The sequence below is a fragment of the Pararge aegeria genome, chromosome 21 (genome assembly GCF_905163445.1).
Source record: "Pararge aegeria chromosome 21, ilParAegt1.1, whole genome shotgun sequence".
NCBI classification, from domain to species: Eukaryota; Metazoa; Arthropoda; class Insecta; order Lepidoptera; family Nymphalidae; genus Pararge; species Pararge aegeria.
Genome location: NC_053200.1, coordinates 11,138,343 through 11,152,653, shown reverse-complemented (window position 1 = coordinate 11,152,653; position 14,311 = coordinate 11,138,343). Strand labels below are relative to the sequence as shown.

General features: G+C 36.0%; 1 protein-coding gene across 2 annotated transcripts in view; it reads left to right on the top strand.

Moving 5' to 3' along the window:
• The window catches only part of LOC120633033 (synaptic vesicle membrane protein VAT-1 homolog-like), a 52,695-nt gene that overhangs the window by 19,490 nt on the left and 18,894 nt on the right, over positions 1-14,311 (top strand). For both annotated transcript variants that reach the window (XM_039903071.1, XM_039903072.1), the window contains exon 2: positions 11,085-11,214. In XM_039903071.1, coding sequence (XP_039759005.1) covers positions 11,085-11,214 — 130 coding nt within the window. The remainder of the gene's footprint in view (positions 1-11,084; positions 11,215-14,311) is intronic.

The window sequence follows — 14,311 nt, the reverse complement described above, 5'->3', positions numbered from 1 at the left end:
TTCCCTTAGCGAGAATTAAACGTTGAATTCAGTTTCATATTCATTTACATCAAAGTTGTTAAAGGTTTAGTTCAAGGTTTTAGCGGTGATGGCCCAGTGGGTAGGACTTCGGGGCCGAGTTCGAATTCCAGTACCTCTTACTTTTCTAAGTTATACGCGTTTAAAGCAATTGAAATATCACTTGTTTCAACGGTGAAGAAAAATATCGTGAGGAATCCTGCATGTCTGAGAATTTTTCATAGTGTTCTTAATTAAAGGCGTGAGGAGTCCAACGATACTCATTGGACAGCGAGGTGAAGTACGGTCTTGCCCCTTCTCATTATGGAAGTAGACCCATGCCTTACAGTGGGCAGATAATGGGTTGATATGATGATGATGATGATTGTTCAAGATATGTACCTATTTACGATTATATCTTAAGTTATTTTGTTGTTAATAAACAACCAAACAAGTTATAGATAACACTAGGTGCTATCGTAGTAGTCTCTTTTAATGCATACTATGTTTTTCTCATTTAATATGATAGCTAATGAATAATGTTGCCGATTTCACTGAAACGCAATCAAGTGTAACTGCTGATGTTTAACTTGCGCAAGTTTTCATTCTCATTTGGAACAATTTAGAACAGAATAATTTATGGGTTCAAAACTATACAATATGGTTGTAAAAAATAGTGTCTTAAAACATAACATTTTAAAAGGCGTAGGTAAATACCTCACTCAATCTTATAAGCGGTTTTAGGGCATACTTTAAATATAAGGCGGAGATTATTAATTTGATGCGTTATTTTTATTTGATGCGTGCATTTCCGAAGCCTGTATGATATGTTCCTTTTTATTTCTAAATTAATGCAATTAGCAGTAAATTAACTAAATTCTAAAGGTTTCTAATGCAATAATTATACACATAAGGGTGTCTCATAGACTCTACCTCCATCTGTGTTTGTTTAAGGATTTAGTTTGTTTATACTCGAGGTACTTTATTAAATTGAAAATTATTGGTTTGGTTATTTCTTGTTATGGAAGAGTGGTGTCTTCTAACACAGTAATGCTGCCCTTAAAAGAAGCCATTAGCATTTACAGTAATTTTAGTAACCCAAATAACCTATTTTTTTTAAATTGACCTGCAAAGTACTTACATCTAAAACCGTTAGGTTACACAAGAGAGTAAGTTTATGTATAAAAATACTTTCTCAATGTTACAAGAATTTTTTGAAAATCTACCCCTAAGGGGTGAAAAGTTTGAGAAAATTGTGTTATGTTATTTTGTTTGTACCCAATAATTGGTTACGATAATAATTAATATCCTTCGCTTTAGGATTGTGTGTGATTCAATCCAGACACACACACACACACAGTCCTCGGAAACCAGGTACTGGACAGATTTAAAAAGATTCAGAGCAGGTCTATGTGTTTTAGTTATAGGCAACCCAATAACGTTGTTAGTTCTTGTAGCACAATTTATTTCGCCACAACGTACCTAGAACGGGCAGTGAAAAAAAATATCAATTATATTGTCTCGTCGCAGACACCGATTGTCTGAGTTCGTTAACATCAATTTTGGTCGTAGTTACACGGTCTACCCGCTTCATGGTTCGGTTTACCTAGTCGATTGCGTGTACTTAATGCTTAGGCTATTAGAAAATACAGGCGCCCTAAATGACTCGTCGTCGCGACGCCCGACGCCGGCAGGTCGGGCCGTCGAACCAATTCAACCCCCATGCAATTTGAAATTACTCAGAATCGGGGTGTGCATTCATTCATTTGTACACCACAGACGTACCTATATCGAAACGTGTTATGAATATTTAATAGACAACGGCAGAGAGGGTTATGATTTTAGTTAATACCCTAACGAAGTGACTGTATCCTCATAACACGGTGTTTATACCTTTTAATTCAAAAGGGTTTAACCGAAAAACTTTTGTCTGATTTTGGCAATAGATTTAAGGCTTTGTTAAGTTTGTGCAGCCTATTTTAATCATTCTCATTCTAATGCGTGTCACGGAGTTTTTAAAATATAATAGTAGGTACCTAAATGTTTGATTGAATCTGTAAAGCAAGCTATAGTCCATATTGGTAGCCGGTGTGCAACTTTGGAGGTTGAAAGTGACCGTATACTTTTATTCCTTCCTATGATATTCGGAGGTAACGTCGTGATCATTGTCCTTGATAACAATAATAAGCGGTTTATTTAAACCGTATTAATAATCTTTTAATATGGGAGCAGCGTGGTAGGCCTAAGCTATGTAAATTTTTCCATTGTGGTATCACAAGAGGCTTAAGCGCATGTTTTGGCTGATGACGATGATGCAAAGCCTGTCAAAGAGTTCAAATGACAGGCTTGGCTTTGTATTTTTTGCACAGATTCTAAGAACGGATTGTTAAACGAGATATGTATCGTATCGTACGCACGCGCCCTGTCGGAGAGTCGTGGCGCGAACCCAAGAATAATATATTCATCATTATTCCTCGCGTATCATTCGGCGATGCTTAATAAACCGGAAAGTTATTTGAATTGCGTGAATAGAAATTCTACATAATGCATTAATCGCATTAACGCTTTGCTGGGGTTGTAATCGGTTTATTGTGAATACTGTCAGCGGTTTGGACCGAAGATATACCTAATTTGATTACGGTTCCGTAAATAGGTATTTGCTTAATTCCACCACAGACTGCCGCAAGACCAACAAGAGGCATAATATTCGCATGCTACGCAACACAGTGAATTTTTCAGTACCATTCTTGTACTATTTCTACATAATCAAATGAATTACAAAGATATCAGCTGGTAACCGCTTTATTGAGTTGCGTAGCTGCTGGCAAGTGGCGAGAAACATAGCTCGGTGTATCCAGATGCTGACTATGTGTGTGACCTCTAACCTGCGTGATATTGGCAGACCATACAAGAAAAGAAAGATATTACAAGGATACCGTTGGTTATTTGCTCTAAATCTCTCTCTTTTACCTTAGAAGACCTGTGCACAGTAGTCAGTGGCCTGCACAAGGCTTTTGACCAGACGTTACGCAGGAAATGGCATCAAATGAAAATCCTCCTAATATATCCAGTATGACATTCAAAGGCTAAGAGAAAAAAAAATACCAAGAGAACGGCTAGCTGTAGAAATCTATCCAGCCAGTGATGAGTTGAAAGTACCATTCATAAAATCTATCAAATTGTGTGAGTAGGTAATGTTGCCTAAACTCTTTATCCGTTTGTTATTTGTTAGGCGCTTGTAAAATTCTTGAGCAGTAATTTAGATTACCGAAAGAGTACAGGGTTGCCATTTCCGAAATTATAATTATTGAGTAGGCAGGTTAAGTGTTTCTCTGAGTCATAGGTTTATCGCAAGGCCTTGTTAAAATAAGGACTTTGTAACACGCAAATGGCAAGAGTTACTTACCAAAACCGTAGGCTTATCGGTAAATTCACTCGGTCAAAAACTTGGATATTTAAATTATGAACAATAACGGAACTGGTACCGATCCTTGCGTTAATCCTACCTAACTTTGATTTCCTTCCCATAATTTTCATAATATAAGAACTGTATATGAACTTTAAACCTGAGAGAAGTTAGAAAGTGCAGTACAGAGTACTGTACTTTGTGTAACTAACTAATATTAATTGATGATCTACGTAGTTAAACACCTTATAAAGATCGCAAAATAAATCCAAATCTATTTTGTGACAGTTTATTCAGTTAAGTAACATTTACATTTCACTACGCACGTAAACCTCCGAAAAAGGGCTTAATCTATTTCACGGTTCAAATTAATGTAATCTTTTTTACCTGCTCGCATATTACGAACTATTGACGTGAAAGGAAGCCACTCGAATTGTTGTATAAACGGTCAGGTAGCGTGCGTGGAAAATTCAATGCGAGCAAACCAGTCTCTGTGTGAGATTATCTCGGCTTAACATTCCAACTCACGGCAATTTGAGTCCCAGAGCGATCTAAGATAATAAAGGACAGCTTGTCTATACCTCGTATAAATAAACTTTGTAAACAGATATTAAACAGTTTCCACTTTCTATTGAAAACAAAATCAATGCAGGATCTTGTTGGACTAAGTTGTTAAATCCTAGTCACCCAGAAGAATTTTGGGTAAAGCTGCATTACGTTTCGTTCGTTCTGTCTGTGGGTTCAATCAAATGTTAAAAATATAGAGTAAAAGGGGTGCTCTTCATATATACATAGAAGCTATCTTGAAGTTTTGTTTTCAATAATCCGAGGGTAAGGATGTATGTATTTGATATCATCTGACTTTTTGCTACCTACTAAGGTTTTTCAGTTTACACCCTGTTTAAGCCACTACCTAGAACTATGCGCTTAAGAATATTCCATGATGTATTTTAATGCGGAATGAAAGGCTATGCACAATACAGGCATATACTAAATTTTTAATATTCAATAGAATCACATGATGATAGTGCCACATTTCTTAATCTTTATCACTACACATATTTTCCTAGATGTGTTTCGTTCCGAAATCTTTCGAAGATCTTGCCTTCATCACGCAAAATTGCAAGATTGTTGCACGTCACAGATTTGTCTGGTTGTCGTAGATTACAGCAAATTATTAGCCTAAAACAGTCCACTTAAGGCCACTCCCATGGGAGGGTTTGGCCATAATCACCACGCTGGGCGGAGAGGGTTGTTGATCGCAGTATGATGGTGGTAATAGCTAATGATAAACGACTAAGACACCGGGAGGTATCTTTGCATCCGGGAGGTATCAAATGTTTAATTATATACCCACTTTATAAAATTCCTGTAACATTAATTAAGTAATGTTCATTTTTCAAGAAGAGTCTGATAGTACTGACTTAAGAGCCAAGTCACAAGCATCTGCTAGTACAATTAAAGTATATTATAGACCCATCCAATTTAGCCAATAAAAAGCATGCGGGTGCTAGCCGTACGTTATCAGCCATCGCGAAGGGCGACGCGACGCGACACGACGTGGGACCTAAGCTGTAATTATTCAGCACTATAAAGGGCTTTCGTTAATATTATCATAGGGTTGCCAACCGACAGGGTAAACCTATAATTTTGCACCAATATATTGCTTGAACCAACTTTTTAGCATATGGCGTTCTTTTAATTGAATCGTTAAATGATATCTACTTATTACTAAAGTAAAATTTGGTCTTTTTGTGGTCATCCGTGTTATTTGGAACCTTGTTTATAATCATAAATAATTATTGGGTAAAATAATTTTCGCAGATTCTCTATTGAAGGGGTACATGTTCTTGGTATGGTAGTTTATATTAATAAAAATCATCATACGATAACATTTTTTTTTTTCATTTTAACCTTAACCAATAATTCATAAAAATAAATAAGAATAAGAAAATATTGAGAACGCTGTTGCAGCTGATTGCATGATGGAGCGTTGACTAAGTAGATACCTACGAGTACTTTAGAATGTATTCCCTAAAAGAAACCCCACGAAGAAAATAACAAAGTTTGAAGAACATAATTTCTAAATTATAATAAACATCACTCGCCCCCATCTATAACCACTTAGGGTTCTTGAATACTACGCATTTCGTTTTTACATATTTATAACGAGTGTCGCTCTTAATTTATCCAAGTTAATTTCCTGCATAAAAATACGGAAATGACAACCCTATTGTGGGAGGGACGTCGTCGGTCTGAGGGGAGACCGCTCCCTGAAGCTACCAAAGCGTCCCCTCGAATGAATCAAGCAAATAACAGAACTGTTAACAATAAGACCGGCGTGCACCGTGATTCATTCACTCAGAATAAAGGTCATTTTAATAGGAAGATCAAATTTTTGTTGCAAGTGTGATTCACGTTCATTCAACAAATCCGTTGTGTCTTTGATGTTTGCGAACTTTTTGATGTTTGCGAATTATACAATAACATAATCCCTCATTCGGTGATTGCAATAAATTAATAAATATCGCTGATATTCAGTTCAAGTCAAAGTTATGGTAGTTGCGCTAAAACTGAGTGTTTTAGCTAATATTAGAAACTATTCTAGACCTAGAAAAGCACTATTAGCTAACAATAAGGAAACTCAGAGATCATCACCTACCTACCTACATCTACCTCATGTGAACTAATTAACAGCTATGGCAATCATCGAGCACCTCAAAATAACGTCCGTGAATATTATAAACTTATGGACATTATCTTTTAATATTATGTGACCGAAGTTAAAAATTTTAATTTTGGTACCGACCAAAAGTAAGATTTTTTCTCTTCCTAATTCCCATTTTGCTCGTAATATTTTATCCAAGAATTTTTTCCCGACACGCGGCATGCAGTACTTTTTTGTTTATTTTTTGTTGCCTCATTTTAATGTAGGTATTTTTAGTGGTGTTTTGGTTGAAGAATCGCACTTCCTTGTTTGCTACTTATTTTTAGAGTGTATTTAAGTGCTTTTTGTTGTTACATAGGGTAGGTATGTCGATTTTATAAATATAAATATATATAATATAATTACTAGCGGACCCCAGCGCCATCTTTCGGGCTAGTGAATCTTAACCATCCAGGGTGACACCCAAACGTATACCAAAAAATTCATTCAAATCGGTCCAGCCGTCTAGGACGAGTTCAATGACATACACACGCACACAAGAAATATATATATATAAAGATAAAGATATTATATAAAAAATAATAAAATTATATATATAATGAAACTTAATATAAATAACTATAAAAAAGAACACTTGGAGTACTTTTGTTGTTATAAATATTTCTCGATAATGCGTAAGTCGTATTTATTTCAAAATACCCACAAACTCAATTTCTTTTGTCAAATATAATTTCAATTGTTTCTTGAAAACTATCTATTAACTAATTATTAATTATTAGAGTAGGTATTTGTAAAATCCTAATCAATTTAATAAAATATCCGGCAAATATAAATTTATAGTTATCAAAAGTTTGGTTATTTTATAACGTAGGTAAACTTTATAAAATTACTGTAACACATGTTATAACCTCACATAACGTGAAACAAGTGTAAGAAAAAGAAGTAGTTTTTTGGAAATTATCCAACGTACCTCTTACAGGAGCCCTCGCGCATAGCCCTTATCTGGTTAAAAGACAATCGCAAATAGGCATCGTCGGTTATTTCGACGCACGCGGTTAGTAACGCCGAGCACGTCCACATTGGTACAATAATTACACGTATTATTTGCGCCTGCTACATAACGTGCAGCCAATCAGTATGAATCATACGCGAAGCACGCAATACGTTTGGGCATAAGAGGCGCAAAAAACATGCTTTATAAATTTAAACCGCGTGTTGTGAATTACACACAGGTTAAATTAGAACTGATATCTACTTTGCATACTTTGGGAATATAACGGGCAGCATCGTCCTCTGTGCTACGACTACTCGGTACCATCTTCTGCGAACGCCAAACCGACTGCCCAGCTTTGGCAATTATGGGCAAAATCATGAAATGGGAGCGGCCTTTAGGCCAATATAGGATACATAGCCTATTGACATTTGATGAGTATAATATCTAGGGTGGGGTGACTAGTTGCGCTGCCTTAAGATGAGTACAAGTATGACTTTTCCTCAGGGGCGTGCACTTCATACATGCACAAAAGCACTGCATACCCAAATTTTATAAAACTCTTGTTTTTAAGCACCGATGTTAAAGCACTGATTCCAATACTACTGCCCGTTTTCACTTACGACGAAGGCAATACCTAAATAAGTAACGCCTATCCAAAGGAGATTCCTAGGCATACATCAACCTTTCACCAATAGTTATCATCTAACTGTTGGTGAAACGCTTTTTGTATACACATCACATTTATTATTAGGCAATCAATTTATGCGATGCCTTAGTTTAGTGAAAACGAGTATAGGACTGGATGACTCCATGAACTCTCTGGTCTTATAAGAGGTTCCGGGGTTCCCAGGTCAGAAGCAACAAAGGAATTTGTAATTACTGAATTTCCTTCGGTCTTGTTGGAGGCTACGGGCCTAGCTAGTTGTGTCCCTACTGGCAAGACGTTCCTGCAATGGTTTAATGTTCTGGTAAGATATCACATAGATACTGCGACCATCAGTGGCGTGCACTGGGTTTCTTACCAGGGTATGCATACAACAGGCAAAAATCATCCTCCAGTACGAGTTATATATAAATTTTAGGGTAGGCATTGATTTTGTGCATGTATGAAGTGCACTCCACTGCCTACCATCTTAAGACTTTAGGTGACCTAAGGAAAGAGACAGGAGGCTTGTAGTAAATTGGCAGACTTGGTATAATACAAGAGTATTTATATACCTAAGGGATTTTAAGTTAATTTACCTATTGGATAGAAGCAGGCGTTACTTTGCGGAAATCCATGATATATTATTTAAAAAAAAAACTTGCAGTGCAGTGCACTAGACTACACAAAATAAGCAATTCATTTAAAGGAAATACAATTTTACAATAAATTACCGGTTGATATCTTGGGGATGTCACTAAAGAAGTTCAAAGTTTGTATTAAGCGAAAGCTTATAGAAAAGTCCTATTATAATATAAAGGATTACGTAAACGATAAAAAAGCTTAGGTGTAAACAATTGGTCTAACCAGGTTGCTTCTTAAATATTTTCTAATGACAATGTGAGATGGTGATAACAAAAAGAACACCCGGCTAAGGTTGTTGTGGGCTTCTTCTTAGACCAGGGCGCGATTGGAACCCTCGTAGCTTTAGTTTTAAGTTTACGATTGTAGTTATCGCCATCACTACTCACTGCTATGTACACATTTTGTATATAATAACGCATCAAAAGTGCCATCTATGTGCCTATTTGAATAAAGAAATATTTGACTTTGACTTTAAAATTAAGCTTAATTTTCATAATAAATTAATTTACCTATATTTTTTAGTTGCTTTGAGCTTGGGTTAATACAAAGATTTATCGACTTTGAGTATTCCCACCATGCCTTTGTTTTCGAGCCAAGCAGTTTATTGTTTAACTTTTTTGTTGACTTCACTTGCATTTAACTTTATTTTGTATTTATCATTTATACGCAACCACAATAATGTTTTAATGGTTATGATTCATAACTTATGAATAGTGTTTATTCACATATTATTTAAATATCCATGTCACAGTTTACTCATTAATTCATTATTAAACTGCCTCGTTGTTTCAGTTCATATTAACACAATGGTTAATTATGATTACGAAGTCTTGGGGTCTACTCCTGGGTCCCCAAACACAGGAAGTTGGGCGATATATTTTGTGATTGGTTGCTCAGAAGACGCAAAGAACGCCTATAAGGATGCAAAAATTTCGTGCTGTGAAAATTGGCGTTTAACCTTTAAGCGCCTTGCCAACAGCGTGTTGAGAGTTAAGCATTGATATCATAATATATGTGTGCTATGAAAAGTACCATTCTGCACTGGGCCAGCGTAGTGGACCGCAGCCTTAACCCCTTCTCATTGTGGGAGGTGACCCGTGCCATGTAGCCGGCCAGCAATAGGTTGATATGACAATGATGGTGATAAAAAAGCAAGACACTATACTAATGATAAGTTGACATTAAGCTATTTAGAGTGGAACTTAAATATATTTAATATACCAAATACAAACCAACTCCCAAAAAAGCATCAGGAAAAAACAACGATTTTTGACAGAAATGTTATTAAATTATCTACCAACTAAAAAGCAATAAATAATTATTTATTAGGTATAAAAAGTATTTTTAGTTCAGTTCCAACTACTCCTATACCACAAAAATGCTTTAGCATTGAGTCCGCATTTTGTAAACCGTTTTTTTTTGGTTGTGCAATAAAGTCAATAAAAATAATTTACCATATAATTTGTATGTAAGGAAGCTATTTTTAATATTACAAAAATCCATATAGGTAAGTAAATAACACAGTTCTGCGGTAAGAAACATAGAAAAAAAGAAAAACAGTGTACCGAATTGAAACCTCATTCTTTTTTTGAAGACAAATGCGTTCTTCAGTTCTCTAATAGATAAATCGACTTAATTTACTCGATAACTAGTATACAGATACTATAAGGAAAAATCGATTTTGTGGCGTAAGTATTCGTCTGTAATTATTCTGTATTCGTTGTAGCGGCCAGGTGTCGTGTCGCGTTCGCGTTTGACGATCGATGATTGATAGATACATGTCCATGTTTCAATATTTAAATGTGGTATCTTTATGCCGGTCGTGTTCCGGCGCATAATAACAAATGGCTGCCGCATTCCTTCGCCTCACTACATTAATTAGGCTCCCAGTTTTATTAAATGGTAACGAGATCCTTATCGCACAGTATGTGACGACTAATGACGTAAATATTTCACTTACCCACTCTTTTTTTCATTCCAAAGTGAGGGTACACTGCAATTTAATCTTAAAATAAGTAGTTATTTAAGTCTAGGATTATGATGGCAGTTACAATAAACAAATAAACCTACGGTTAAATAAAATCTATTTTGCATTTGATACCTTAATTTAACGAGGAAAAACTCTCCCTATGACCCTAATCAGCCGATCAAAAATAAAAGTCTGAGAAACGGGTGATGGGAAGCGGTTGGTCAGGAAATTGTACACGATCGATATCACGGGTAACGCTATTTATTTTACATACGTAATGGAATGGATCTGAAATACGTAATTATTTGCGTCACTCGATATTTACTATAATACAGCTCACTACAGGGTATAGGCGTCTGTCACAATTAGAAGGGGTTAAGGACGAAGTACACCACTCTGGCATGGTGTGGATTGGTGGACTCCATACTCTTTAAAAACATTATGGAGAACTCTCAGGTTTCCTCACGATGATTTCCTTCACCGTTGAAGCAAGTGATTTATTAATAATTGCTTAAAACGCACATAACTTAGAAAAGTTAGAAGTGCGTGCTAGGTTTCGAACTCTGCCCCCTGAAAGCGAAGCCAAAGTCCTACCCACTGGGCTATCACCGCTTTTACCAATTACTATACAAAAAAAAATCACCAGTATATTGTGTCATGTGCCTTATCATGTCTAAATTGGTTTAGCCGAAAATAGGTAACAAGAAACTTGCATGTCATAGAAGTTTCAAGCACGATCTACAATATGTTATATCTTTGCAGTGGCCTCAACTTCCAAGATCTGATTGTGCGGCAGGGCGCTATCGACTCCCCTCCTAAGACGCCCTTCATCCTCGGCTTTGAATGCGCTGGAGAGATTGAGCAAGTTGGCGAAGGAGTCACCAATTTCAAGGTACTAACACTAACCTACATCACTAACACACATCGCATCGTCATACTCTAATATCATCAAGAACAGTATCTTCTTGATCCTATTAGAGTATGATAAATGAATTGAAAAAAAATTTAAAACAGTAAGGCAACTACGAACATACGTTCGTAACGGCACACTCACACAGATGGACGCATCGACGAGGACCCGTAGCTATCTAGATGTACTATTTTTACCATCAACCATCGATGAATTAATGTATAACACATAATTAATATAGAATATCGAAACAAGATTATATTTACATTGGTATTGTAATGATCAGATCGGAAATCTATGGGAAATGCAAGTTATTACAGTTATCAATTTTATACCAGAATCATCTTAGAACAATGATCAATGAATATTCATTATTCAAAGAGAACCTTCTTAGATAATACAGTACAGTACATACGACATTTTGTAATAGCGGCTATTTTGAATTAGAAGTTTATCATAATATATAATATTCTACTATTCAAGCTACCATCGATTATCACCAGTGGCGTGCATAGAGGGTGTGCAAAGGGTATGCAGATGATATAAAATGAAGAAAATCTCCAGTACGAATTATAAAAAACTTAAGGATAGGTTTTGTAAGAGTTATAAAAACCCTACCCATAACTATTTTTAGCTCGTACTCAAGAATTTTTTTCATTTTATATCATCTACATACCCTGTGCATACCCTCTTTGAACGCCACTGATAACTACCATCCCTTAAGGCAGTATTATTTAAATATTGTTGACATTTTGTTTCAGAATTATAATACAAATTTTTAATAAGTCAAGGTATCCTAATGTCCTTACTAATGCGAAAGTGAGTTGGTCTGTTTGTTTTATTGCCCTACCTTTACGCCCTAACTAAGCAATAATCAACTTGAATTTGGCATAGAGTTCGTTGAAAGGACGGAGAGTAACATAGGCTATATATATATATATATATATAAACTGTTCGTAATTATTCCCTACCTAAGTATCATGACAAATTGTATATATTCTCTATTGTATTTGTATTTTTGTTTTCTCTGTGGTGTACAATAAAAGTGCATTCGAACATTCGTTCGTTGTCGTTCAAGTCAACGTGAATTTCCTTAATACTAAATCTCCACAGGCCACAGCCTAGTGACTTAGACTGATCAATTTATTTCGGGCAAACTGGATTTACTGGCACTTTTATTATTTCCGCAATTTTATCCATCTATAAATTTCAAGTATAAGTACGGTTTAACGGTTAATGTTGTTCTCGCATGAAATAGAAAGTGGAAAAGTCCATTAAATCTGTCGGTAAGTTTTGTTAGCAGGTTTTTACTAAAAAAGTAGGATTTTTTATAGTTCTTAAACATCGTAACACGCAATGTTTAAATGACTCACAAAAACATCATATGCCGTTTAGTGTGCCATTAATTTGTTTGTCAAAAATTCATGATAAGAATACGTCTGACCTCTAGAGACAGATTAAAAAAAAAAGATGGATCCAAATTTCTATTGACCTGTCTGCTTGATTGAGAAGCCCCGCCCAACTCGGGTATTTTTTACGTACGAACGAACCTGTCATGAAATCACTATGAAGGCGTTTGAGTAGCTTAGCCGTTGAGAATGTTGCAAATAGAATTTCTTTAAACCGTTTGCCTTGCAACGTTAATACTACCTAGTAATCTGTAATACCTACCTAGTGTATCCAAGCCCAGGTAATGCTTCTCAGGAAATTGTTAACAATAATATAAGCGACTTAAACGTAACAATGCCACGTCTTAGAACAAAGCCACTAATAAGCTAATGCGCTTAGTGAGAAGTTAAGCTGATAAAATCCTTTAGAAAACTCGAATTTGCCGGACTACCTACAAAATTGAACACAGGTACAGGTATTACAGTTGTTTTAGGTAAGTAAAGATACCTTATTCACCAATAAGCTATCTTCACAGATTTACTCTCACGCTAAGTGTATTCGGCCAAGTATTTTGTGGACTCTTTCTCTGATAACGCTAACATAACCAAGAGACATTTTTTTCCATGGGAAAAGGTCACAATTTATTTTCTCCCTCAGTTCTTTCAACTCCCCGAGCAAGGGCGAAAGAGTGGAAGTAATATCTAAATAAAAAACGTGTATTATTAAGCGGGAGTACATATTATTTAAGTTGTTGGGAGTAAACTTCTCCTTTAACCAGTTACCGTACTTTGGCATCTGTTGGAACATGGATGGTAGATTCTACGACAAAGCTGAAAGAAGTTCAACAGTTGCTCTCTTCCGATATCAACAGTATTCAAATTAACAATCATCATTTCCATAAATCTTTTGTGAGATGAAAGCGCCGACGCCGAAACTTGTAATAATTAAGAGTGCAAACATACAATTATAATAAGAATGTGTTTCGTATTTTAATTGATTAAAACTTAACTTAAATTATTCGGCGTATTTCTATTTCTGCATAGTTTTTTATATCCGGTTATCTGGATCTCATTTTTAATGCTAAATGAATAAATCCATGGGCAGCGCAATATATTATTACAAAAAAAAAAATACTATGACAAGACACATCACTATCTAGCCCCAAAGTAAGCGTAGCTTGTGTTATGGGTACTAAGATAACCGATGAATATAATACACATTAATACTTATAATATACATATAAACTCCCAGACACTGAAAAACATTAATGTTCATCGCACAAACATTTTTCCAGTTGTGAGAATCGAACCCACGGCCTTGGACACGGAAAGCAGGGTCACTGCCCACTGCGCCACTCGGCTGTCACCGATTATTATGAGGCATCTTATGAGGTCACTTCGAGGTGTCCGTTTAACTAGAACGGGCTTCCTGCAACCTTTTTTTTATAGTTATAAGTGAAGGACAAAGTAGAAAGCCGACCTGATTATACGTTTCCTACGTACCGTCGACTAGAAATACGTCCTAATAAATGCCACCCTGTGTCCGTCGACCTCGGCGTAGGTGTTAAGCCTCACGTGCCTGTTACACCGGCAACCACGCCCTTCCGACCGCAACTGAGTAATGCTGCTTAGCGGCAGAAATAAGCATGGCGGAAAGACTTCCCCGTACAAGCTTTCATAAAAAGCTCTAC